Here is a 27,814-nt window from a genome sequence, read left to right as displayed (position 1 = left end):
GCTTCCGAGTGTTGCAAATGTTTGGTGTGATCTAGCGGAAATTTTGCACAAAATATTGAGCAGCTAGCAATAATGGACCACAATTGCGGATATACATAGTACATAAACCATATTTAAACGTGAAAATTTACTTTTAATCCACTCAACTCAGTTGGATATATGTTGCTACTCATAGCAGTTTGTGCGCTGCAGTGTCAAAATGCGCATAATTTTCACGAAGAATATCGCAAATGTGAGAATACGGTTGTAGCACATAACAGAAGAAACAGAGGCGCTGTTTAATGCGTGTGCATATAACAATATGCAAAGTTTAGAGGCGAAGGAGACTCTAAGAGGTCTTAAAACAACAACAATATGCAAAGTTAAACAATGAATTAATAGTTTCGGAAAAAAATAAGTTCCATACAGTTATTGAGGTCTAACAATGAAATCTGTACATTTAATCTATTTAGCAGTTCAACATTTCATTCGATAAATACTACAATGATTTCAGTAACTATAAGCTGTTTCTGTGATTTTGTTCATTTTGGTTTGATTAATGGATTTTATTAATTTTTGCTGGTGATAGTCTATGTCACGACTAACATTTTTTATGAGGAATTTCTGTTAAAATTACTATTATTACGCTTTGCTGTGTAAGAGTGTGACAGAAGTATTCAAACAATTTCCATTCGATTGCATATTTTCCATCATTTGGCAGTTATCACTTACTTGTATTATTTCTATTGTTGACGAAAAAGATTTCTTGAATATTATACTACAGAACCAATATCAAATGCCAAAATACAGGTATGAAACTGACATAAAAGGTGATCCCATAGAAGCTACGATGCTACATTGAACAATTCACCGAGAATATATTTTAAAACACATATGTTGAAGGTAACTTAATATGAAACTAAAGAAGATGTATATAAATATTTCCTAAAGTAAATTTGATTGAATAGATGCTTAGCAAAATTCTATACATACTGGCACGTGCAATTTTCGTACATTCATTTTATGTATTGTAACATATAATAATTCTGCATATTTCATTGTTAGTTTCAATCAATATATCCCATTTACTTTGCGATTTTTTATATGCTGTATACATATGTATGATAATGGTTCCACGCTACCGACATTTACCGTGTTTTTAAATATATATATATTACAATAACTGCCCCTCTATTTTGGTTGAACTGTGTTTCTTGCTTATCGTACCCAGCAGCTGTATTAACAAATGCATGCACTTTTTTGCAATATTTATGATGAATTGGTTATTGCCGAAATTAAAACTACAACGTTAATATATTCTTACGTTATAACGACTGTCTTGCTGTGTGTTGAATTAATGACATGTGTAACGGAAGGAGTAAAATGCTATTTAGACTAATCTGTTTAAAATGTAACAGCCAGAAGGAAACATAAGAACGTCAGGTCTTATGTTCGCTTAACCAAACGATTAATTATGCTCGACATTGGTGTAAGCTAAACCTCGTTTAACCATATACAGTTGCAGTTTAAACCGATTACATGAACACAAAAATAGATAGCATATCCTGAAATCCCATCATTATGCAACGATCATGGTACGTCATATATTATTGGATACTAATAGAATATAAAAATGGACCTGAACAGTGAATGCTAGTATATAAGTAAAACAATAAGGAAAACTGCACCGGTACTGGTCACATATAAGCTTCCTCCAAGCATTTGGTCAGTATGAGACTAGGAACAGTATTGGGTTGTACAATTTGATCAGTTATTTGTTTCATTGGGCTTCACTTTGTCGCAGTCATTAGAATATTGAGCCGTTTAGTCATCCATCATTTGTACAAAACTAACCGGAAACATTCCACGTCTCATACTGTCTCCTTCTATTTGGCCTTCCATCCAGTTTTCATCGTCAGTTCTTTCGTTCAGTACTATTAATATTTCACCCTCTTTGAACTCAAGTTCATCATCGTTATCAGCATTACAATCGTATAACGCACGGCACCGACGCATTGCACCTCCCTGTAGGTAAATTACCAAAATAATTGTAATTAAAACCGTCGCTTTATGTAGCACAATCATACTTACAAAACTTCTACTGGATAAATTAAATGAATCCAAATCAACACAAGATGCATCCCCACTATTATCATTGCGACTATAGCTACTATTCAAAGAATCCATATGGCCACCGGACGAAGATGCCACCGAGTTATCTAAAGCGTTAGAACGTATACCGGATGTGTCATAGTTGGAATAACTTGTTTCCTTTGTATCCCCATCTAAGTTTGAGTCATAACCGGCGCTTGAAGCTGGTCCTTTTATCTTTAATTTTGAATAGTAAAGCAATATGCAATTAATTTGTTGTAGCAGCTAAATTCAAGTTTGTTAAACATAATTACCTTACGTCTCATAATAATAGCATCATCAACAGATGTCAAGCTTTCATTGGATTGTCCATTAGCAAAAGATTTTTCTGTGAAAAGTTAAAAAAAACACGTGATTATATTGTTTTCTTTTTGTCGAGGAACTGCGGCAATACCTGTATTAGATATTTGCGTTACAGCAATTTGTGAAGGTATTGGCTGCTTGGGACGGTTGGAAACAGGTTTCAGTTGAGGGATTTCTCCGGCAGGCGGCAGGACCAGCTTAGCGCCAGCTGCAAAAAGTAAAGGTAGATGTGTTGGCAATTTGTTATGCTATGCTTTGGTCGGCGAGAATATAACATGCCTAAGTTTCGTCCAAGAGATTCTCCACTTGGAGATCGCTTGTGGCCTCCAGTGAAGGTACTTAAGAAATTTGGGTCACGGTTTCCACTACCTACACTGACCGCAGCTCCTGAAGATGTATACGGCTCGTACCGATCAAATATTTTGTTATCAAAGAGCAGTTGTGCTTGCATTGATTTAGTCGAACCTCCTCGCATTTCGCTTGATAAAAGCGCGGCTGGCACTGACGATGCACTGTTGTTAGATATCGGGTCGGATCCTCGCAAATGTGGCAATGTACTATACATATCTGGATGATGATGATGAAGTCCGTGTAGAACATGCTGCGACGAAACTCCAAACAATTCATTGTCTAAGTTTTGTGAATGTCGAGGAGCATGTGGTAGCGTGCCGTATGTTGTAGGTGGAGGCGCTGGAGCAGTCCGTTTCTTCAAAGATCCTACATTTACTGTAAAGATATGGAACAATCATACCTGTACTAAACCAGGAAAGGGGGGAGGGTTGATTATTACACACCAGAAGATGGTTTTTTGTTTGTGGACGTGTTAAAGGTTGCTACGCTTGTAGACGTTAGTTGTGACGTTGAAACTCCCTGCCTAACGCTGCTACTGGAGCTGTTACCTATTGGACTAGATCCTGATGTTGGAGCAGATACTCCAATCATGCCAATGGAATTTTGTACAGAACTACTGGTGCCGCTAGCATAATGCGAGGAGAAAACTGTCGATGTGTTGAACTGTTTTGGACTAGTACCAGATGAAGGGATTGGTGGTATTTGACGCTGGTCTCGCGCAATATTAGGATTACAACTTGAACTTGGACTTGAACCACTTTGAATTGAGTCACACGTAGAGGATCGCGATCGCAATGCTACTGGGGAATCTCCTCCAACAAAACTAGGCGGTCTGGAACGCGATTTTCGTTCATCCATCAAAGCCGTATCATCGTCAGAAAAGTCTGTTGAGCCATCGTCATGTATATTCCAATCAGTATTAATGTGATCAAATGCACTTTTCTCGCGCTTCATCGCATGTTCAATCTATAAACAGCAAAATAAACCATCAGTCATTTTTGGCGGAACGTAAATAACGAAAAAATTTTAATCATAATAGTTAAATTCGTTACCAATTCTTTGCATGCTTCGTTTCCCATTTCTTTGGCTATATCCAACGCTAGCTTATTTTGGGAATTACGTATATCGCAGTCACAGCCAGAACGAAGCAACAACTTCATGCATTCTCGACGATCGTGTAAAGCGCATAGATGTAGTGCAGTGTTTTTACCGCTCATTTCCATTGGGCCGGGCGGGTTGGTTTGCTTATTCAATCCTTGTGCAGTCATGTTTTGAATGAGAAAATCTACAATGTGTAGCGTTGAACCCATTTCGCGCAACACTGCTAAATGTAGAGCGGTTTCTCCAAAATCCTATAAAGAACCATCACTCTCTTTTAGTTAAAAAATTCGAAAATAATGTTTGTCTTAAACATTCAAGATATGAAATAATAAAATGTTGAATGTTCAATAAGGCTTTGAATTAGTAGACATGACGTTTATATCAAGTGCTTTATACTTTCTGTACTGTACTAGCTTTGCGTTGGATATTTTTCAACTTACCGAGGATGGTAAAACACAGGTAAGATCTGCGCCTTCTGCCCATACTTGCAAAAGTTGGCCGAGATCAGCGTTGATGACCGCTTGTTCTAGATCATTTCTAAGATCTCGATCATCGGCGCACGTTCGCATTACGTATCGTTTAGCCACATATTTTGCACGAATAAAATCGTATCGTTCCTCCCTGAAACAAAAAAAAAAAAACATTCAGCGGAATATTAAATGCATTCAAAAAATCCAAAATAGACAAATACTTACATAGTGCTTTCCGGGGTTAATTTGCCCTGTGCAAGGGTGGCTTCCATTACTTCATTTAAAGCGTTATTACCCATTGCACGGGCAACTAGGAGCTGTGCTGTTGTTAGATTATCCAAAGTTAGACTTTGTATACGCGAATGATGCACACCAAGGTCTCGATGTACCCCGGAGCATTGGATGCACACCAAAATTCCGAAATTCAAACTTATCCAAGTGACATCATTACGGGAACCACAATCGCAACACTGGTCATTCCCAGGTAAATTTTGTATATGTTTAATAACAGTTTTTTGCAGTTCTATTAAACTTGGGCTCATCTGTGGATTGGCATGTTGGAACGCTTTAGCCAGTGCTTTTTCTTTGCAATTTATCAATACTGACATCCAAGCTTTTTGATCCGCCTCATCCTCTGCTTGAAAGTGATAGGATCGATTGTCTGCAAAAAGAAAAAGTGTTATTTCATGATAAAAAATAAAAGTGCAAGATGAACAAAGATGCATATTTACAACTAATTAAGTCAAAGCCTTTCCTGTCGTCTGCAAGAGGTTTTATTTGACAGGTTAGTAGATTGACTCGTGTCGGTGCTTTTGTTTCATCTGCATGGCAAATGTCTAGGAATCCATCGGCTGTCACACGGCATCGTCGCTTCTGCCACACACGGCGCACTTTGCCTTCACTCTTTTTTAGGAGATGTCCACTTCGAGTAATACCATGATTTTTATCGCCTTGCAATTGATGTAGTGAGTATCCAATGGCTCCACTCTTATCACCGGATGGAACATTCTCTACGCGATCAAAATCTGGCGTTGAACGCAATAGGGTGCGCAATTCGAGTAGCTTTCGACGTTCCTCGTCCTGTTTGTGCCGGATTGTTTGCAGCTTGATACTTAGTTCTTCTATGTATGTGCCAAAATGAGCTATTGTTTTGAGACCATCCTTAAAGTAACTGAAAAAGCAAAAAAAAAAAAATATACAAATAACGTGACAAATATAAGAAATGAGTTGGACTTGGTTCCGCGAAACCTTCATATGTATACTTCAATGCGTGTATTTGTGTGTGTGTGTGTGTGTGTGTGTGTTTTGTTTTTTTTTTAAATTATTTTATGATTGTTTGTCGAGGTACACCCTATGATCGGTGAATTTCCAAGGAAGTCGCTCTCTTGCTCTCTCTTGTTGGCATACTTACTTATTTTGAGCGTGGTAATATTCCACCAAGTGCTGTAGCAACTCGATTCCCTTTTTGGTTTTGATTTCGTTGAATTTTATAAGGTACTGAAATCACATAACAACAAAGCTATTTATCGGTGGCCATTTGGGGGAATAAAAAATGCAATAATATTAACACATTAATTATTACCTCGCACATTTGTAACTGAAAAACACGTCTTTCTTTTTCGATCTCTTCCGCAATTTCTGCGGGTGTCACTTCCGTTCTCATCATTCCTACTTCTTTTGCCAGAGCTTTTTTCTCCTTTTCAATTTTCATCAATTTTGAATCATAGTCTTTGGCCGCTTTATCAAATGGTCGTTTCATTTCACCTTTCATTCCGCGCAGTTCCGACTTAAGCAAAGAATCCACCGGAAACATTACAATATTGTTGATGTTTTGCATCTGTAGGAATGAGATATTGAAAAATATATCTGTAAGAATGATATAAAACTAACACAGCAATGCATGTGGTCTATCTGTTGCTTTAAACCAACCAATGTTTTCATTAGTGCACTCAGCTCTTTGGTTACAACGGAAAATTTTAGGAATGCAGCCCCAATATCCGGTTCTTCTTTCGACAAAGCTACCGAACCAAGACGTTCCAATGCTCGGACCAAACACATCTCATTATCCACATGGGCTGAAATTGAAATAATGTTAGTCAATCCTTAATTTCATGTTTCAAAAATTATACTTACTGTTTCCTGAATTATGTATGGCCTTAACTGCCTTTTTTAGTTTTGTTAATCCTTCACGATCGAAATCCAATGTCTGATTAAGAGAACATAAATACAAATTTATTGGAGAGCCAAATTGGTGTTAAAAATAAATACTCGTGATTTTCAATCCTCTGGCATCTATCATATGAATCAGAATTGCAATTACTTTTGATAGCTTTCATACAGTGGCATTAATTGATGTGAAATTCTAAACTAAAAATTACACAAAACTAATCAAAATGAATTTTCCTAGAAAAAGGTACCGCCAACATAGTTCAGTAGAAACGGCAGTCAAACAATAAACAATCATCCATAAGATGCACGTCTTAACTCGATGTCCTTATATGACATGTATATACAAGTGCAGCCAGCTATCGTTTTTGGAGTGCAGAGGGCCATTAATTAAAATTCAATTCACCATCGCAAAATGACGTCTCGCAGTATTTCAGTTTTATACACCCATGTAGCCTTCTTACTCTTTTATTAAATATTGCATACCTAACACCATTTAATTTGCATATATAATATGATAGAGTATATGCCCAGGAACACAAATTAACAGTAAAGAGTACTTCACGAGAACTTCAACATAATATATATTTTAATTGTAGTCTTTATAAGCTCACCTCTTCTAGTGTTGCTATTGTTTGTCGGCACTGGGCCATCCGTGACACAAAGGTGGATGTAGTAGGAGAATTATAGTCCTCTCGAGTTTCCTCAAGGAACTCCCCCACACCAATTAGCTCCGGCATCTTTTTTTTAATTTATGTGTTTAGTTGTTTATTTAAAATTTTACAGTATTCACTTGGGTAACAATCAGACAAATAGTTTTATCGGACACGATTGTTGAATGTTTTATCGTGCATAGCACTTTAAACTCTGACTAGAGCGAATGTAAGATGCCGATTTCTTTCAAAGACCGAACATTTACTCTTTGTACTCACTGCTTTCACATGCATTATGATCGACACAGTAATGTAATATTGGAGCAATGTATCGATGTTTTTCCGCCACAACAAAATCACTGACTGCACCATTGCATATTTTATAATGGTTTTTGATATCAAGTTTGATCACGATTGGTTCGAACAACAGATTTGTTTGCTTTTACTGTTCTCCGTCACTTGTCGCTTTAAATCATAATTTCTATCTGAAGTGGAAATAGTAAGATGTGATTTGGCTAAATATTTTACATTTTAGGTGTGCCTAAAATATTCCCCATACATCTTGACGACCAGTATCGTTGAGTTCCATAATGTCTAAAAATACGTTTTTCGCATTCTGTGTTATTTATACGATAGTAGGATAACGGACACCAGTTGTTCTGGCGCTCCAATGTAGCACCCTATCTTGGCAAACACTAATCTCTTCTTTTATGAACAAATAATCAAAATATGCAAATAGTCCACTAACATTTTTTTATAATATCCATCAAATGATTAAAAAGGGCCTTTTTATTTTCAACCAAAAAGCCCTTTAAACGCCAAGGCTCAGAAAAAAGTGATTTATGAATATAATTTAATTGATGAAACATGTAGAAAATATAATGGATATTAGCACGATTTCAATATTTCCTTAAATTTATCTGGTACATATTATTCCAGTAATGATTATAATATAAACAAAATATAATGCAATATCAGTTTTGCATATTACACAGGAGTTTGAAGGAAATAGAGAAGCGGGCAATGAACATCACCACGTATCTTTTAAATGGCTCGAAACATCATGGCATTGCGCGGGTATGTTTAGAACAGTTTCTACCTATTCAGAAAATTTGACTAAACTAACATTACTAAAAACTAAAATGGAAATACGTGTACTTCATTTGCATGGAGCAGAGAGCAGAATTCGCTTCTCAATTTGAAGGTTGAGGAATTGATATTACGAACTGCGTTGTATGACTCATTACTTCATTATTTAGGGTAAAAAATGCATTGTATTCAATTCATAACTGGTCAACACTTTTGTTAGAGCACTGTATATAAGTTTTTGGTGGCCGCAATATAACCAAAGTTGTTTCCGTATAAACACGCCCTCGATATATACAGAATGTAATATCATATCACAGACAGAGCGCACTTTTGTTGCAATTGCATCGGAATCATCAGTCGTTTGCTCTGAAGATTTTACGTGAAAGCAATCTTGGACTAAATATTTTTACTTTGTTGCACACTATGTTCAGATCTCTTTTGGAATTTCGCACCGAGTTGATTACATTTCGATCACCGCGATTACAGTCCCGCACTTGGCTGTTTTGCCATCGCCCCGAAAAGCTGTTCGTTTTGCAATTATGTTTCTTTTATGTCTGCTTCTTGCGTCTCTTTGCTTCATAGCAGTGTTGCGTGAAACTACATGTTCAAGATTTGCCTTTTTGTACACGACGTTTAAAAATTGCATAGAACACAAATATAGAAAATGATAGAAGTGTCATGAAATTAGTTAATTAAATTAAAAACCGTTACATGTACTTTACATTTGATAATTCTAATAAAAATGTCTTGGTTTCACAATTAACACATAAAAATCGCCTATTTATCTGGCACCACGGTAGCAGACTGTTTCTACGTTGACAGATAATAACCAAGATGGGAGCAGTATGAGGTGTTGCAGAATCATGATAATCCAGCGCTCTTGCAAATGTTGAGAGGAATCAACCAAACAAACATGACTGTGCTCGATGGTTACGATATTCATATTTTGTTCAATAAATGAGCAACAGGAAGACATATCAGTCGCAGAGTTTGCAGTTTTCCATTCATCATTAGGTTACATGCAAGGAAAAGCTCAAACTACTAACGACTCCAGCGATGAATCATTGTGGTTTGGAAAGGAATGGCCAAGGTGTTTGAATGTGTTTGAATACACGGATATGTCGTTATTCATTTGTTTCATTTATTTTGCTACACAAAAAGAAAATATAGTTTGAGAAGTAAATTTACGCGGGTTTCCACGATTTTCTGCTTTTTACTTGTTTCTTTTTTTTTTTAATTAAGACGGGCGAATTTAAATCTGCAGACAAGTTGACAAATACTGTACCAACCTTGATGCACGACAAATCTGCTTATTGTCAAAAATTCCTTTTCGCGTTGGAGGTCCAAGTGTTGATATGGTTTCGTTGGTAAAAAATCTAAATTAGCAAAACGATTCTGCAGCTTCAGCCGCATATCCCTTTTCACGATTGCAATTTCATTTTCGATTGCATCTTATGTGAACGAAAGAATACTTGAACAAATCATCAATAGCAACCCGTCGAGCTAGAAAACCAGCGTGTACGTGTCGAGGTTTATTACCTTTCGTAACCTCTTCTAAGGTTAGCGATTTTTGCCTCCGGCTGTCAATTCTGTGCACATTGCTTTCGGAAAGTCCACTTTATTGAGGCAAACGCTATTTCGCGAATTGAGCAACGGTTTGCAACAGGAGCTATATTAACATTGCATTTTGCGTGCGACAACATGGCCTCTAAACGACAACAAACCACCACTCAGGAGAAGAATGTCTCCGACGTAGAGACAACGGAAACTCTATGTGTCGTATGCTTCAAGCCAATTGTATATTTTGCCATCGGTGAGTGCGATCATCTTTGCTGCTACGAGTGCTCTACCCGTATTAGAGTACTATGTCAGCAGAATGATTGCCCTATTTGCCGTCGTGATTTGGCCAAGGTATGTTTTGGAAGATTTTGGACCGTGAGTGGATTACCGCTTTGCTGGCAGAAGGATGTATTTTGCTTTCCCGTTTTGTTGCAGGTAATATTTTCGAAAACGCTTACACCTTACCAGCAATTGGACGTAAAAAATCGATCAGGACTGTATGATAAAAAATACCGGATCTGCTTTACGGACGCAGAGGTACAACACGCTTATTTCGATCTTCTAGATTACAAATGCCCTCGGTAAGCATAACAGTAAGCATACATAATCACAACTAGTGCTCATCTTACGTATTAATTTAACCATTAGTTGCGCGCGCATATTGACCATTGGCACGAAAAAATGTGTGATGCATGTAAATGCATCTCTTTCGTGTCAATACACCCTACCAACAAAGAATTCACCGATATGTTGCGCAGTATAATTACAGGATTCATTCCGTACAATAACTAATGATCTTATGCCAACTATCTTTCAGGTGTGATCAAAAAAATTTCCCAAAATTCGAACTTCTACGTGAGCATGTACGGAAAAAACACGAGCTGTTCTATTGTGACATATGCACAGAGCATCTGAAGGTGTTTTCTTCCGAACGACGATGCTATAACAGACAGGAGCTGGCTCTGCATCGTCGTAAAGGTGATCCAGACAAGGTTGGTCATCGCGGGCATCCGCTATGTGAATATTGCGATACACGGTTTCTCGATAAGGATGAACTGTTCCGTCACCTACGTAAAGACCATTTCTTCTGCCACTATTGCGATGCAGATGGCAGAAACTACTTCTATGGGTATGTAAAAAGCGAAGACAGTTAATTTAATATGAATCTGTAACTTACTTATGATTCATTATCCTCTTTATAGGGATTATGCATCGTTACGTGATCACTTCCGGGCAGATCATTTTCTTTGTGAGGAAGGTGAATGTGAGCAAGAACAATTTACATCTGTATTTCGAACGGAAATCGATTTGCGAGCGCATCGTGCATCAGTGCACGGCAAATCAATGAACCGATTAGCGAACAAACAGACTCGTACCTTAGAACTTGAATTTACTTATGCTCCGCGTCATGGAGCTGCTGCGCCCGGAAGTGCGGGACCATCAGCTGCTGCAGGCTCTTCCGGCAGTGGGCCTTCATCGAGTCGATCTCGTGTGGGACGAGGAGGCAGTGCCACAGGTCGCAGTGCCGGTAGCGGCACATCAGGCGAGACACTGCAACACGAGCTTGATAATCTTGAATTGACAAATGATCAAACAAGTAAGCAACACCCTAAAAAGGTGATTGATGCCACCAGTGAACAGGACTTTCCTACGCTTGGTGGCTCCGCACCAAATCCAGTATTTCGTCCAAATAATGTTACGATACGACAGCGTGTGTATGGAACAGCAGGACTTGCGCGCACGAAAGAAAACTTTCCCGCTCTTGGATCGGGTGGAGGCGAAACGACTGGCCCAACCAGCCTAAATGAAGGTTTTAGTAGCAAAATTACTGCGAGTTCGCTTCTCAAGCCAAGCCAACCTACTTCCTCAGCTGGTACGAGCATGATGATTCACGTTTCAAATCGACCCTCAGGATCGAGCACTGGTAAATCTAACGGAGCTTCTGTTGGTTCTATGATTGGGAAGAAAAATGCTTCTGACTTTCCGGCTTTGCCGGGTTCTAGTAGTAAAGCGCTGACTGGTTCAAATAAGAAGCTTACTGGAGATGTTTTTTCGGATATGAACGATCGAAGTGGGAACTCATCGATGGTGAACTTGAACGCAATATCGGCAAAGCATCGGGCATTAGTGGATGATTACGTGTCAGTGTCAAGCGTCGCCTCAAAGGTAACCACAATATCTGCCAAGGATTTGAAGAAAAACGCATCTGCTACTGTTCAGGGAACCGTGCCAAGTGTGCATTCAACCAAAGCATTTCCATCACTCGGAGAAGGGAATAAACCAGGAACAGCAAAACCTATCCCTTGGGTGTCTGGAGCTGGAGGAGGTTCACAAACCACTGCCGGTAGCTCTTCAAGCAAGAAGAAACCCATGCCGGCCCCACAGCTAAAAGATGATACTGGCTTTGTTAATCTAAACGCCCTGACCGGAAAAAAATCGGGTGAAAAAATGAAACAAAAAGATTTATCCACCGTTAATTCAGCAGACACGCGGAATAATAATAGTGAATCTGTTTCCAAAGGGGGTGGCGGCGGAGCGAAGGATCGTAACAAAGAGCAACAGCAGAAGCAACAGCAACACAGTAAATCCAATGGACAAAGCTCAGCCGCTACACAATCTTCTCCCACAAACAACAATAACATCCCTTCGTCGTTAAATAGTTCTTTCCCTGTGTTAGGCAGTTCTAACAGTGTTCATTTTGCACTAGCAGCCGGTCCCAAACGTACGCCACCTGGATTTGAAAACGTAAATTTAAAACGAATGCCCGGTCCTCCACCTGGCTTTGGGAATGTCACATTAAATTCCGTTGCAAGGAATGCGAACAACATGACTTTTACGAACTCAACAGGGGAATCGTACAATATCTTGCCCACTTACAGTTATGTCTCTCCTTCAAACGCCAGTAAAAGAAATCAAGTGAGGAACACAACATACGCATTCCGTTAAGATGTACTCATTCTAAATAAAAAACGTATTTATTTCTTTTCTTTCTCAGGTGCTTGTAACACATTTTCAAAGAGCGTTGAAAAGTCAAGACGCGTTAATGGAGTTCCGAACCATTTCACAGATGTTCCGTGATGGGCAATACGAAGCATCAGCTTATTATGAGCACTGCAGAGTAGCACTAGGTGATCGTTTCCATGAAATTTTTCCTGAACTGATCGCGTTACTGCCAACCATCAGCAAACAACAGGTAAACTATACTTCGTGTATTATTGGGTTGAAAAGGATGGATGAAAAGATACGATTTTCGTTAAATGTATTGTATTATTTCTTTATAGGAACTTTATTTGGTATACTGCCAAGACGAAAACAATAGACCGAAATCTTTCGGCAAAGGGAAAGCTTCTAATTCCTCGAAACTAGAGGTTTGTCAAGTTTGTAAGCAAGTGCTCATCCAAGACGATTTGACCGAACACTATCAGACACATTATATGGAAAACAATTTTCCAAAGCTCGGAAAAGTAGATGACGGAAAAGTCGGTTCATCTGCATGGAAGAAATAATCTATGTCAAAGTTCTACATTGGCGTATGTTGGCCAACTTGTAATACCGCCCGTAGATTAAGCTGTGCATAGAAAAGATAAATGCGCAAACGGATATTTGTTATAAGGCATGGAAATACAAAAATGTATATTCAGCATCGCTTTGTTCAATATGAACTAGCTTCAAACCATACAAAAGGTGCTTATGCTATAAATTTCCAGAATGAAATGCTTTTTGTTATTTTTTTAAATACCGATCTGGGTACTACAAGTAAACAGTTATTGGTTAACACATATTTACGAGACACAGTGAAATTGCTTAGCTTGTGCTAGAAAGAGTTACACAAATAAACTCCAATTACGATTACTTGCTACGGTCGAATGGTTCGTACAAAACACACTTAAAATGTCGATTTGTAATACAGAGATAGCATTGCAGGATAAAAAAAGTACTGAAAAGTGTTGGCTTTGTTTTGTAGGACGGACGAACCAAAATATCGAATTTGTACAAATGTTGCTGAAAATATCATGTACATAATAATAAAAGCTGCAATATCTATTGAAATGTGAAAATAATAATATATTTTTAAATGGATGTTGTCGTGTTTCGTTTATTTAATTAATTACTCGTGCTAGTATCAGTTACATGACAGTGAGGTCGGATCCGGAACATTCGGAAAGAGTCCCTCAGTCTTGAGAAAAAGTGTGAAGATCTGAAATGTTGGTTGTAAATGTAACAAACATTTACTTCAGTATAGTAAATGAAAAAGACATTTTTTACTCATCAACTCCTAATTTTTTATTAGCTTATATCGCAGATACCGGCGAAGCGCTTAAATATACTTTCGACAGTTACAACGGGTTACGGTCGGCTTCGACGGCTTCTTCTGCTCCGGACGGCTCCGGATGGTTCCGAGTCTGAAGTGTTGCTCCTAACTTCCGGAACCACTCCTAACTTCCAATTTTGGCGAAGTCATTTGCGATTCCGGATTTTTGTTGAATTTACCCATCATTACTGGGTTCATGGTGCTGGGTGCAGCACCAGCTGACAAACGACAACGGCTTCAGGTTTATTAACTTTACCTCCTCCAAGCACATGCACATTCGTAGCAACTTCACCTCGCTTCAAGCCAGACATATTCCCAAATCAATCACGCTATGATTGACGGGGGGCACTTCTCGGATATTATTGACGTCAAAACAGAGGCGCGGGGCCTCGAACTCATGGCGGGCATGTTGTTAAGCCGTAAAAGTGATTAATAGCAGCAAGATTAGTAATTGTTGAGATATTACCATTTGGATGCATTTGATCATCACTATACAGAATCTACTAAAATTTCCCCGCTATTTCCTACCGAAATCTTTCCGAAATCAATTTCTACACGATTCCTACGCTGCACATGTACTGCCAGGTATGGGTTGTAGCACCAGCAGCATTAGTTACTCAATCAAAACTGTAACTGTATCGGTTCCAGACCCGGACTACTTTCTGCGCTAACTCCTACGGTTCATGATCAGTTCGAGGACCAGAATGGGTTCATGATCGGTTCCAGCACATATAGGTAGGATATGATTAGTTCCAGAACCGGTATGAACACAATACCGACTCCTGCACTGGTATGGGCTTAGTATTTCCAATAATTTCTGCGTACTTTTCAGGGTAAAGGGGATCTTAGTAATTTCATTGCGCAGCACTGTAACCTGGTCAAATTATCTAGTTATAATAAAACCAACACAGTTGTTTGAAATACTTACCCAAACTTTTATCAAAGTATTATCAAAGTGGAGTGTTTAAAAAAGTAGCGCTGTAAGTGTACACAACAGTTTATTTCAAAAAAATAGAACAGAAGAAGCACATTCATGAACTACCAAATAGTTTTGCAAGTTCGGCATGTTAGTTGGAAATAAAACATTCATTCATTAAAATAGTTGCATATAGTTCAGTAGCAACAAAAATGCATCGAAAAACGGCCAGTGCAATAAGGATGGATAGAACAATTTTAATAGGCCACATCATACGTATGCCCGTGCAAAGACAAACGTTCGTTCATTTGAACAATGCACTGTAAGCTGTTACCATCCATCTATAGTAAACTTTTAGAATCATTGAAGAATTACAACAGGCTACGGGCACGGGTTGGTGGGTGAATAATTTTATACCAAGCCTTGTGGCCTCACAAGATAGTGCAGAACGTTCGAATGAGCCGTGCTGGTGGGAATAAAAATGGGAAAGGAAAAAGGAGAGTTATCGAAATCAGGATTATCCAGTGATATTGAGATGGGTTGTAACAAAAGACAATGTGATCTGGTCAAATTTATGTTTCAGCTACCTGTATGTAATATTCATGGTGGAAGGAAATGATACCTAACATATGGATATTGTTTGTTGTTACAGGAATAAGAGTTGACGACTTTACAAGATATGTATTTTTTTTTTTTTTTTTGATTCGCTTATACGAAACTGTACGAAACATTCGTTTTGTTGTAGTTTTTCAAAATGTAAATAATATATTTTTCGATATTTGAGTCCATTTTGATAATTGACATATTAATAACGATAGCATCATACGTTATTTTCAAATGAAATTCTATCAACGCTTTTTCTTCGTGCAAGAAATACAAGATAGTAACAATTGATATATTTTCGATTTTTTCGCTTTTGCTGTTAGAGCCGTTAGAGCCATTTATTGTGTGACAAACCACATTTTGAAACCACAATAATATGATAATATGAACAGACATGAAAGGTTTGTACGTCACGTTAACAGAAGTGTTACACATAAGGACGTTTAAGGTCAAACAATTACACAAAAGAAAGAAAAGAGAAGAGAACAAGAGAATAAGATAGATTATAACTCAAATTCCATTATAAAAATCATAAAATGCTGGTATGGCAAGCAGGCGATTGATAGACGAACAAAACATAATTTTGTGTAATCACGTTCTAGGCTAGTGCTAGGTTTTTGAGAACGAAACCAACGAACAACATTCTGATAGAGAAAACATGGCATCGACCTACAGGTACGCAACATGAAACGGATCGGGTTATTCAATGTAATGAATAATAACTTTGACTATATAATACACAAATTGAGCTTTATTAGAACAATCTTAGAACATTGATGAAAGTGTCCAAAGGATGTTTGCAATTGAGTCCGTTTACGTGTTAGCTGTGACGTACAATTTTGAAAAAAAAAAAAAAACAAGGGGTTTGTGCGGTTATACAATAAACGCGTACGGTAATGCAAACAATTGCGATTTGCAATGTAGATGTAGATTTGTTTTAAGTAAACAGTTTGATCAAATGTCTCAAGTGTAGCTTTGTGCGACGAAAGCAATAGCATGTGAATTGTGAATTTTTAAACTTCAAATGAAAATTGTCTTGTATCTTGAAAATGAATCATTAGACGTTTTGCATTCAAACCAAAGTTCAATAGCTAAACACAGACAGTTGCTGTATTGCTTTTTGTCCGTCTAGTGTGGTTGTCGAGGTGAGTGACTTTGTGAAATACTGAATTGACAAATTTCGGCACAGTCCTTGAGAAGTGTAGTCGTTAAACGTATGACTCAACAAAACGTCCATCCTAGTTCCATATACGGATAGGACCGACCCACCAATAACAATAAGGAGATGCCGTGGACGTGGACTATCCCACTATGGGTCAAAGTCTCGGTAAGGCTCAGGTTTGGTCAGGATTAGTAGATTGCCAATTATTGTAGTGGCGATGGAAATGAAAAAAAAACGATCCCTTTCAAACAAATTGAATTTGAATGCTTTTTAAAGATAAAAGATGCAATCACCGAAGCTATTAAAGCGGGTTAGAAGGAAAGTTGACTTAAATCTGGATAATCATCATAGCATCGAAACCGATTATTGACGGAATCGTTGTATTGTGTATCGATGTTCTATTCCCAATAAGGGATTATTATTTGTTACGAAGCCCAAGTTGCAATTGTTCAATTTTTGTTTACCGCTTGTGTGTTTCCGCTCGATGAACTAGGATTTGATGAAGAAACGAACACGTTCATAGAAAGACGTGGCTATTAAATTTTACCTATTTTTGCAGTTCTTGATTCACGCTTACGACGTGGAGGCACTGGAGGCGAACCAACTTTAGAACCTTCGACGGCGGTGTGGTTTGGTTTCGTTTCAGTGGAACTCTTGGTTGACGGTGATGACTGTGACGCGGGTGTTGAAGTCTTCTCAAGTAATGGCAGTGTTAGAGCCGATTCATCTTTTTGATTATTTAAAAAAGTGCGTGTGTTGAGAGTGTTCTGTGTGTTGCTCGCTTCTGCCTTGCTAGAGGATGCTATTGATGGATGCGATACGACAGATGGCAAAATAGCTGTAGTTACGGAAGCCTTTGGATTAGCCGGCAGCCCACGGTGCAAAGCGTTCGTTGCAGATGACGATGATGATGATAATGGCGAAGATGAAGTTGATGCTTTTCCTGAGGCTTGATTGTTGGACGTCGCGTTTGTAGTAGGCAGTGGTTGCGGTGGTGGAGAAATGTGTCTTTTTTTACGCAATGCTTTGACCGGTTGCTGTGTTTCGAAGAATGCGTTCGTTTTACCTGCAAGCGATTCCTGTGCCACCTGCTGTTGAGGCTGTTGGGCTGAGGATGGAGCCGTGGGGTTTGATGCAGATTTTGGCATCGGCGACTGAGAAACATTGGCATCTTTTTTAATTCCAGGAGTGATATTCGATGCCTGCATTGCAGTTTTTGTTGAAGACATTTCCTTCATGCCACCTTCAGCAGCTGCCGTCGTTATCTTTTGCTTCGACGATACTGGAGGAGTATTTACGGTCGCCTTCTGCATCACAGTACCATCTACTACGTCCTGGTTCGAGGCTACTGTGGGTGTAGTAAGTGGCACATTCGCCTCCTCTTTAGTTTCATCATCTTCGACCGAGGGATCGTAGACCAGCTTCGTGTGCGTTCGAGTTTTTCCTTCTGGACTCTTGGTCGTTATAATTTGTTGGTAACCTGCAAAAACTTTCTTCGTCAATGTTGTCGTATTGGTAGTTGGATCATACTGAATTGGTGGTGGCAGCCTGGAGGTTTGGAGTCGTATTGCAAAACTACTACAGTCCATCGTAGATAAACTGACAGCAACATCGTCCTCCTCCGCAATGACCGGTGGAGGAACGACTTGGGCTGTAGAATGTTGCAATGTTTGATGATGAGCGTAGTCCCGACGTACCCGAATAAACCGTATGAATGTGGTATAAGCATGCATACGGGGTTATTTCCCACGGAAGTAAGCAAGCAATGCAAATTATAAAACCACCAAAGAAGTAATGCGTGCATAACGCAACACAACCCCAAAAAGAAAGTTGAAATGGTCAATATCGATAAAGAATGTAGTCATTATTGCACAGTAGAATACGGGGAGAGAAAAGAAAATTTAAGAAGAAAAGGAAATCCTAGTTAGTTTCTGATCGGTTTTATAAGCGGCACCGAGATATGTTTAAAATCGCAACACTGTAAGTAGAACACCACCCATCAATTAATTCCGTTGCACAAGTTTTAGTTATTGAAACAGAAATGGCATTATTTGTATACGATTTATCATTGTTGTTGTGTCTCAAATGTAAAATATAATTATAAAAAATATATTAATTATATATTAATTATAAAAATCAACGCCTTAAAAATCAAGAACAACAGCTTATTCAATTCCGTTTCAGTGTTCTTAAACTTTGATACTTTGCGGTGCCCATTTGTATGCATATGCAACATAAATCGCAAATGTTGAGAAAATCGCGAACATTTGCTTGTGTTACCATTGGTATTGAGCAGAGCAGCTCTGAGAATCATGGAATCATGCTAATTGCATGACGCAGTGTGGATTACTGCATGCACCTTAACTATAACTAGATGTATGGTTGTGAATTAGTAGTTTCATCTGTGGTAATAGTAACACACACATCATATGTACTGTGATTTGAACGACATTCTAACTGTATACGAATGCGCAGCCTTGTAACTTGCTGAGTGATCAACGTTCTTCGTGTGTACAGTTATGTTCCAACACACTTTTCGCTAAAACCAGCGACAAGAAGTGGAAATTTGGTACTCAATCGTGCATATTTTTACTTTTATGCATTTTCCAAAAATCATGTATGACCGGTGAAAGATGTTAAAATGCATAATAAGTATTAGTTTTATTATTCATGAATCTTATCGATTACTTTCCATGTAGACGAATACGAGTTTTTTTATCATCTTTATTGAAAAGGTGTCTGTTAGAGGAAATTAATTGAATGTTGAATGTTAACAAGAATGCTGAATGATTGAAGTACTGTCTATCATGAATATTTTTGCAAGGTAAATCTGCAATTTGTGTATCTGTTATATAGTTCACTTTATCCGTCCAAAAGTGAAATGTATGCTGAAGAAATGCCGTAGACATCACAAAATGCAACACAATTAGGAGTAGTATTGAGTAAATATATTTAGCTAATCTTGTATGAACTCGTTTGGGACACATATACACATTTGCTAATTATTCATGTATCATTCCACGACTGATATAGCTTTATGTATCATCACGGGTTTGAAGGATGAACAAATGGGAAATAATATCGATGTTTGTTACATTTGTCCTAAAAACTTATTGGGGTTCATTACTTCATCATGCATAATTTTAAACGGAAACTGTTAGTATTCTATGTTCTGTCTACATTTTGATCTTTCTGTTACTTTGTGCAGTACGACATTTCTATCACGTAGGAAATTTTATACCATCTCCTAGCGAATGGCACGTAAAGGTTTCGAATCATATGTTCCATTAAGATAAGATCTGACAAACAGAACTGAAAAATTATTCAATGCCATAATTACCGATACTTGTAAAAAGGAATCCTATTTTCCAGACTTTAACAACTGAAATAGTTCCATGATTATAGCCTATTGGTTACACTAATGTTGGTTGCACGAGTCGGAACGAAGACACATATGTTGACCAATTAGATGAATCATTGATACTGGTAATAGTGACATTATTAGAGACAGGACTTACGCATGATAATGGAGATAACACACAGCAGGAAAACAAATATAAACGATGAACGATGTTGGTTAGTTGGAAGCAATTGCCTGACTGGTGCCGCCGTTGAACACAGGCAATGATGGTGCTGGGTCAATTACCTTCCTTTTTATCAACAGATATTTTCTCTTCTGGTTGTGGCGTTGGAGAGCGGTCTTTCGGATCTCTTTTCGGAGTTGCAGATCGCGAACGTGATGGGCGGCGGCTTGCGCGTTGTGTTGTACCAGGTGCAGTAGTTTGCGCAACGGAAGCCTCGGATGATTCTTCCATGCATGAGCCGGTGTTTATGGTTTGTTGAATGCGTTTCCAAATGTTGTCAAAAGAGTCCCGACCCATATAATCGATGTTGCCTGTTTCCCAGCATTGACGTCTCATATGCTCTTCGTAGGCTTCTTGTTCCTTAGATTTCGCTTCGCCAAGATGCAACTGAGCCAATGCCCCAGCAATACCACTCTGTAATTGAATAAATGCAAAACAGCGACCATTTAAATACTTCGTCGGCAACCAAAACACATTTGATGGACACAAAACGAATGTTGAATGTATCATACAGACAATCCTATGGAACATACTATTTTATTTCCAATTTATTTGAAATACAGAACATCACTTATGTATGATATGAATATGCAAAATTGGACGTCATACACACAACAAATTGTAGCACATAAACACAGATGGAAAATACGTTGTGGAATCAAAAAATGGCGACATGAAAGCCATCTACAACAGTTTTTTATTTTATTTATTTTCATCATTTAACTAAGGCAAATTGGTCTGCCCCAAAGCTTGCACTGTGGAATTTTATACCGGTTTAATAAAATTTTATGTCAATAATAGCGCGATACTCCCACAATATACAATGGATTAGTTTTCAGGGTGTAACAAAAGCATTATTTATCATACTAATATAGAAACATTATATTTTTTAAACTAAAAAAATGTAAATAAATCACATGAGTTAGTATTATTGAAATTATCGACTTGGTTCTAGACAGCATGAAATAACAACTTTGATGATGGTTAATAACGTTAATAAGACTGGATAGTTCTAAGTATGACGATTTTACTATAACAACTGCAAAATATTGTGATAAATGCGGGTTATGCATGCATTTACTCGATACATTAGATAAGACCGAAAAAAATGATCAAATGCGAAGGCGTTATACACTTTTAGGCGATGACATACGATGTCTTTCAACGATGATAATGGTCACGTACACTGTTCAAAGGTACCTACCCCATCCCCTTCCCCATTTTTACCACCATCAACATTTGCTTGGCATTCGGCTGGTTCGTACAGGTCGGGACATGATGTTTGTTGTTGGGAGGTTAAAGCAACCGTTTTGATTTCTTCTACTGTGATAGTTTCAGTACTATCCTTAACGGAAGTGCTTCTATCACCAGCTGAGTCTTGTGGATTTAATTTGTTGTTCAATTGATAACCGGTCGGGTCCACAGTATTGAAGCTGAATGGCTCTCGTTCCTGAACCTCATATACTTTGCTAGGAGCTTTTTCCCAGTGACCTATATTTGCTTCGTGTTGTTGTATCATTTTATCGACCCATTGATCTGTACGCTGGAAGGCATTTGTATCATAATGAACTTCATGGCGATGTTCATCATGACCCTCATCAGTACCTTGGTGAAGATTCTGATGTTGGGAAACATGTTGATCATGATGTACATGATATGACTGTTCATGGTGACTCTTTGTGTTTACAAGAGATGATTCATACTCTTGGCGGCTTTCATGTTCTTGAACACGTAGTTGATCTAAATATAGGAAGTATAGCCGCTCTTCTTCTTGTTTTCTCATATTTTTTGCATGCTCTTGTCTTTGCAGATAATCCTCCCAGGGATCTGTATATACCATTTGTGGATCATATGAAGGAACGTAACCGTCTCTTTGCTGTTGCTGCGATTGATGGTTTTGTTCATTTTGCCAACATAACATCTGATTATCGATGTCGGTCTCATTAGTTACATAGATCGTTCCCGAACTGGTGGAACGATATTGATTAGCACTAACCTTGCTTAAAGGCTTCATCCAGTGTTTTAAAGCTTGTTGCTGTTAGGAAATAAAACTCAAATGTTCTTAGAACAAAACACACACACACACACAAACACGCAAGCACACACAACATATACATAATACATCTTAAATCAAGTTCTCTTTTCCAACAGACGATCTACATCTTGCACTTGGAGATCGCAAGACAGCATCGTAATGAAAAGAGATTATATGCACATGATAGTCGGATGACAACATACATACAGCAGCACAAAAACTACGCCTGAAGCACGTTTAAGGTCACGCGTAAGGGATTCCCCCCACCGATTTCATAATGAAAATCACATAACGTTTTGTTTTCTTTACATTTATCAATCATTTATTTGATGAGTGCTTAGTGCATAATGAATAATGCATACACCTAGACCTAAAGAAAAATTGTACCGAATTTCTAAGAACTAGATAAGCATTGTTTTTTTTATATTGGTTATTATAACAAGATCAATATAACAGAAAATTGCTACACATCAAACAATAGGAAGCTTACGAAAAAATAATAATCATGCGATTTGATATTGCGCTTATTTTTTTCCAAATAGGACACATTATACGATATTTGTCAAATGTATGAAGGTTATTTTAACTTTTCATACAGCATCATTTATCCATAGTTTGTTGAATTTTTGCCCAGATATGCTTAAAAGCGTCTCGTCCAACATACTCTGCATTGCCCGCTTCCCAGTATTGTCGGCGAAGTTTCTCTTCAATGCGGTCCTGCTCCGAAGTGCGCGGTTCTCCAAGCGTAACATTTGCTAACGCCCCAGCGAGGCCACTCTATGAATTAGCGCATGATTGGATATGTACATTGGTATGACATTTAGGAAGATTTGGAAAGGAAAAGGGGAGAGAAAATGGCGAAATGTGTGGCAAAGAAATGAATAAATTAGCCAAATCATATTATTACGATAAGCCGAAAATGTTTTGATTTGATCGAAAAGGCAGCAATGAGGGTACAAAAAGTATCATTAAGTTAAGTATTTTTCGCATTATTTGTCATTTGTGAATCAGCTTTTATCAGCTGTGCAAATGCCTTTTTGTTGTTTCATTTCCCTTTTGTATGATGTTTAAATGATATTTAGCGTAACCAACATTTTTACCTGTACCGTGACCAGTGCGCGCTGTATGTTGTCATATTTGTGACTTATTGTGATGATTACAATAATGTGCCGTGATGTATCCCATACAAAAGAATGATGCAACACACATCCATTAAAAAGTAGTAGTGGCATGTCGTAGTCACTTAATTTTTGTGCAAAGATCCATATAACACAAAACTTTATAAATCACAACAGCACCGGTACAAAATGAAATAGAATACTAATAAAACTTTGTGTCAATAGAATACATGTCTTCTCCATGTCGGTTTGCTCTCATTATGATAACACTATGCAAGTAAGTTTAATTCTTCCTACAACAACTATGCGCAAAAATAAACACTACAAAAAAAGTGCAATACCGTGCATTGATAGTTTAATTGCATCAAGAAACTCCGAAATTGAAATATGAATTAGTAGTTAATAAAAAGCGTTTGCAAAAGCTGATGAAAAGCATAGCACAATAAATAATCATTATACAAAAGGAATACAACAGCATAATAGTAATCTTACCTCCGCCTTATATTCTATACTATAATCCCAAAATTTGAAATGTTCAGACTTGAAATTTAAATGGATTATTTTTCAAATTAATTTCTTGGTCAGCAGGATTGTGTATTTGCCAAACCAGCCTCACTGAATCGTAACTTATGAATCATGAGGTAGGTGAACATATTCATAAAAGACAGAAACAAGTTAGCCATTAGGCTAACGTTTATCAAATTATGTACGCAAAAGAAAAGCAGTAGAAACAACTGTTCATAAAACCCGTATCGCAAAAATGTGTGCATCGATATTCTGTTTCGGGAATTACGGCTGCTATGCTGATAACTTACCATATCCGGACTTAGCCGTGAATGAACATCTTCAGCAAAAATGTCCCACCAGTACTGAAGAAAGTTGGCTAGATGCTGACATTCGGAAGGAACATAAACTTTTCGTGTTTCAGAGTTAAAGTTCTGCAGCCATGGCTTAGCAACACCGATGAAATGAAGAATTTTTGTGTTTTGTCCAAACCTGCAAAACAGACAGAGAATATAGTTGATTGATGTTGCTAGGTTTAACGGAATCTACGGTACGAACTGTTTAAATGCAGGCAAGTAAGAGTACGTCGCCACCGAAGACGTGTTGTAAATGAAGGGCAAGTGCTTCTGGATGTCCTTGTGAGCCCAATCAGAGAAGTATGAATTCAGCAATCCTTGATCCCCGCCATCGAAACTACCGTGAGTGACAGCGTACTGAACCAAGCTAGAGAATGTTTCCATATTTGGGGTGTACACATACACCCCTGAGTTGAAACAATCCGGCCAGCCAATGTCAGGTGCAGCCGATAGCTCTTCTCGTTCGAAAAGCTCATCACAGTTGCGCAAAACCAGCGTATCAGCATCGAGGAAAACACATTTCTCGAATTGTGTAAGGCGCCAACAGTGTAATTTGGTGAAAGTAACACCCAGCTCTGGTCGCTTAAGAAGCGCAAGATTTGCTTCATCTTTTGAATCCAGTAGATTAACCTCTTCTACAACATTAAATACAGCGCGTAGCTTTGTTCTGTAATAGTATCAAATCACATAAATTGAGTAACGATGGCTTGAAGCCGAGTAGAGGGTAGTCACGTCTTACTTCATTGATTCCGATACACCTGGCGTAATGAGCACAGCTGTTTGATGCTCAGTATGAACTCGCTTTAGCGAGTGAGCTACAACAAGAGCTCCAAGGGAGTAGGAATCATTGGTCGCTAAAGTCACCCAGGCGTATTCTGAAAATGGCAAGAAGAAAAATATCGAATGAAATAATAAAGAAGAAATCACCATGTTCCTACATTTGCAAAATGAACGTGGCGTAATAAATAACGGAAGATGCTTGATAACTGCCAACTAAATCTCCGTGCTATCTCCAATTTTCTGTAGCTGACCTTGAACGCAACACCTTTTTTAATTTTTCCTACCAACTGCTTTTCCCAGCGTTGTGCATGATGTAATCATATTCGAATACAGGGCGAAACAATCTAAAGAAGCTAGGAAGCTAGAAACAATTGATAATGCTACCAATGCGCTTTGGTGTGAATTTATTTTTGTGCTATAATCAGAGCACTTATTTGGATGTCTGTTGCTAGAGGACAGTCGCCAGATTTTTCGATAATAATAATAATACAAACAATACAACCAATGCGAAAACGATTAGACGGATCTTTATTTAGAAGAAGAGTCATTTTAAATTTATGTTTGCAAATCAAAATCATTTTAAATTTTCTATTTGTAACCGATGCATAAACTTTTTCTTGGTTACTCTGATAATAGCATTTTAAATAAGAAATACTCGAACAAGCAATTAGGAACGTGTGTTTCAAACGTGTCAAAAATAATATAATTAGTCTGCGTACGTTCTTCTTACACATAAACAAAAATAGTCGTACACGAAATTATTTTAAAGACCTTTCTCGTGTATTTTCTCGCCAACGCATGCTTACTGCACGTGATTTTGTGATTTTAAATTTAAACTATGGCAAATCTTACACACAAATATTTTTGTAAGATTAAACAAAGTAATCATTTAAAAAATGTAGATAACTAATCACTACTTAATAATGACAGAATAAATTATCTTATGCCTTAAATCAGGCTGGCGCCGACTCATTACGGTTAAAGTTAAACAACCATAATGACAACATCGATAAGAAACGACCGATGAGGATGTTATGTTGCCATAGATGACATTTACTGACGCCGGTCATTCCTATCTGTTGCAGCCGCTAAGGATTGACGCTTTTATTTACTGTTTTACGCTAGAAAATGTTAGTGTGTGTGTGTGTGTTTTTTTATGTATAGACAACTATTATGTTCTAATATTTTGTCTTATTATTTAGTCGTTCACAGTTTATCATCATTTGCTGTTAGATAGTCAACATCAGTTATGGATATTTTACTGAAAAAATCAAACCAGTAACCAACAATGACGAAAAAAAAAGAAAACGGCGCCAGATATTTTCGGCAAGGCAAACACGATTCCTCCTAACGTAGTTGCCAATCACGCCGTCCTACGCACGATTAAATTTAGAATTTTTGTTCGCATGCGGGAGAAAAATAAGCGATATTTTCATTCATACAATGTTTGTATGTAAAATCTCGAATTGATTGAATAAGCTAAATGCTCATAAGTAGCATTTTAGACAAAATAATGTATACGACAGAAAAGCCCACATTTAACAATATAGAGCCAACAATTGATTGAACGTGTATGCATACGAAAAGTGCTTAACAACTCCATATACATATCCGATTACAATAACTTTTTCGAAGTGTCTAAATTTTTGAGAATGCTATAGATTATATTTAATTGCAACATGCATTTAATTATTATTCAAATCTATTGTCAAGGTCATTCTAGGTCACCTACTTTGACATCTAAATCCCTGTCTCGTGGTCGGAATGATGTTATTGTCGCTGCTTAATGTTTTGGTATCAATCGACCACAACTTAATATTATTTCGAAACTTTGTGTACGGTTGGTTGGGAAAGCTGGATTTAAAACAATAGTTTATACTTACTGCTCATTTTGTTGACTTGTTGACAATTCTTTGCTGGTGTAAACTGAGATGCACTTGATGTCTCCACACTGAGAAGATCAACCAAAGAAATGCTGCAGGCTATTGAATAAAACAAGTTTAGCGGCGCAGGGAAGGACGACGGTTATTGATAGAAAATTGAGGAAAGACTAAAAATACAACAGTATTAATGCTAAACGAAGATACGCTCTAGACGCAAGCACTTTTCTCATAGAAATATCCCCCTCGCACCGTTTCGTTAATGAAGTTACCTAAACCTAAAAACACTACAGCATCGCACGAAACTCCGTGGTGGCAGGTTTTGTTCGAAATGACGATGATAAGAGCCGCGGAAACGCAACCGGTATTTTGTGAGAAGTTGTTTCACATAGTTCTATAAATACAATCAACTCAAGGAAAGGCCGGCGTTGACGACACCACGGTTAATCGCGCTCGTGCCGTTGGCAATAATAAGCCAAAGTCAATAGAAGTAAGGTAAGGCCATTCAAACCGAACGATCAAAATAAAATAGAAATGTTTTCTATCATATTCAATATTATTGGTAATTTTGAGAGCATCGAGTAAATACACTATATATGCACAGCACTCTCTCGCACTCAACATTTTAATTTTTGCATAAATAAGTGGAGCAAAAATGTCAATTGTTTGTTCATCGGAATCTACCACAGTGATGTATCATCTTCTATGCATTTTATATCCTTATCTCTCTATCGCTTTCCT

At 37.8% G+C, this 27,814-nt stretch overlaps 3 protein-coding genes across 19 annotated transcripts; 1 reads left to right on the top strand and 2 right to left on the bottom strand.

Annotated features, from left to right (window-relative positions):
• Positions 1-408: 408 nt before the first annotated feature.
• LOC120949080 (arfGAP with SH3 domain, ANK repeat and PH domain-containing protein) lies at positions 409-9,003 on the bottom strand. Of its 6 annotated transcripts, none has more exons than XM_040366071.2 (16): positions 8,986-9,003; positions 7,136-7,659; positions 6,489-6,561; positions 6,285-6,430; positions 5,938-6,192; positions 5,767-5,852; positions 5,087-5,526; positions 4,581-5,016; positions 4,326-4,506; positions 3,837-4,136; positions 3,228-3,750; positions 2,713-3,159; positions 2,525-2,641; positions 2,385-2,458; positions 2,071-2,307; positions 409-2,004 (listed from the first exon to the last, which is right to left on the bottom strand). In XM_040366071.2, the coding sequence occupies exons 2-16, from the start codon at positions 7,259-7,261 to the stop codon at positions 1,804-1,806; spliced, it is 3,642 nt and encodes a 1,213-aa protein (XP_040222005.2). In that variant the 5' UTR covers positions 7,262-7,659; positions 8,986-9,003; the 3' UTR covers positions 409-1,803. The 6 variants fall into 6 exon arrangements, with proteins under 6 accessions (XP_040222005.2, XP_040222003.2, XP_049462973.1 ...); XM_040366069.2 differs by lacking the exon at positions 8,986-9,003 and adding an exon at positions 8,728-8,848; XM_049607016.1 differs by lacking the exon at positions 8,986-9,003 and adding an exon at positions 8,592-8,828.
• A 569-nt stretch (positions 9,004-9,572) lies between these two features.
• On the top strand, positions 9,573-13,903 carry LOC120953577 (E3 ubiquitin-protein ligase ZNF598). Its single transcript, XM_040373650.2, has 6 exons — positions 9,573-10,174; positions 10,259-10,404; positions 10,641-10,952; positions 11,026-12,739; positions 12,819-13,016; positions 13,105-13,903. The coding sequence occupies exons 1-6, from the start codon at positions 9,965-9,967 to the stop codon at positions 13,327-13,329; spliced, it is 2,805 nt and encodes a 934-aa protein (XP_040229584.2). The 5' UTR covers positions 9,573-9,964; the 3' UTR covers positions 13,330-13,903.
• A 1,211-nt stretch (positions 13,904-15,114) lies between these two features.
• LOC120953575 (uncharacterized) lies at positions 15,115-27,514 on the bottom strand. 12 transcript variants are annotated; one of them, XM_040373646.2, is made up of 9 exons: positions 27,346-27,513; positions 27,077-27,243; positions 25,153-25,288; positions 24,616-25,080; positions 24,369-24,549; positions 21,605-22,435; positions 20,463-20,814; positions 17,883-18,467; positions 15,115-15,517 (listed from the first exon to the last, which is right to left on the bottom strand). In XM_040373646.2, the coding sequence occupies exons 2-9, from the start codon at positions 27,081-27,083 to the stop codon at positions 15,483-15,485; spliced, it is 2,592 nt and encodes an 863-aa protein (XP_040229580.2). In that variant the 5' UTR covers positions 27,084-27,243; positions 27,346-27,513; the 3' UTR covers positions 15,115-15,482. The 12 variants fall into 12 exon arrangements, 11 of the variants coding, with proteins under 11 accessions (XP_040229580.2, XP_040229578.2, XP_040229583.2 ...); XM_040373644.2 differs by lacking the exon at positions 15,115-15,517 and adding an exon at positions 15,623-15,970; XM_040373649.2 differs by lacking the exons at positions 15,115-15,517; positions 17,883-18,467 and adding an exon at positions 15,623-15,970 and having other exon boundaries at positions 27,346-27,511.
• Between the last annotated feature and the right edge of the window lie 300 nt (positions 27,515-27,814).

Source organism: Anopheles coluzzii, chromosome 2 (assembly GCF_943734685.1).
Source record: "Anopheles coluzzii chromosome 2, AcolN3, whole genome shotgun sequence".
NCBI classification, from domain to species: Eukaryota; Metazoa; Arthropoda; class Insecta; order Diptera; family Culicidae; genus Anopheles; species Anopheles coluzzii.
Note: the sequence above shows the minus strand (reverse complement) of the source record. Positions and strands in the feature narration are given on the sequence as shown.

What these genes read in the sequence shown, in the direction of transcription:
- LOC120949080 (XM_040366071.2), bottom strand. Translation starts at nt 7,261, where the DNA reads ATGCCGGAGCTAATTGGTGTGGGGGAGTTCCTTGAGGAAACTCGAGAG. An exon ending in AGGCTTTGACTTAATTAGTT is followed by an intron (nt 5,017 to 5,086) that starts GTAAATATGCAT and finishes TTCTTTTTGCAG; the next exon opens with ACAATCGATCCTATCACTTT. An exon ending in AAACAAAAAACCATCTTCTG is followed by an intron (nt 3,160 to 3,227) that starts GTGTGTAATAAT and finishes ATATCTTTACAG; the next exon opens with TAAATGTAGGATCTTTGAAG.
- LOC120953577 (XM_040373650.2), top strand. Translation starts at nt 9,965, where the DNA reads ATGGCCTCTAAACGACAACAAACCACCACTCAGGAGAAGAATGTCTCC. An exon ending in GCCGTCGTGATTTGGCCAAG is followed by an intron (nt 10,175 to 10,258) that starts GTATGTTTTGGA and finishes GTTTTGTTGCAG; the next exon opens with GTAATATTTTCGAAAACGCT. An exon ending in ACGCCAGTAAAAGAAATCAA is followed by an intron (nt 12,740 to 12,818) that starts GTGAGGAACACA and finishes TTTCTTTCTCAG; the next exon opens with GTGCTTGTAACACATTTTCA.
- LOC120953575 (XM_040373640.2), bottom strand. An exon ending in GGTGTATCGGAATCAATGAA is followed by an intron (nt 25,081 to 25,152) that starts GTAAGACGTGAC and finishes ATACTATTACAG; the next exon opens with AACAAAGCTACGCGCTGTAT. An exon ending in ATCTGTTGATAAAAAGGAAG is followed by an intron (nt 18,468 to 20,462) that starts GTAATTGACCCA and finishes AACATTCTACAG; the next exon opens with CCCAAGTCGTTCCTCCACCG.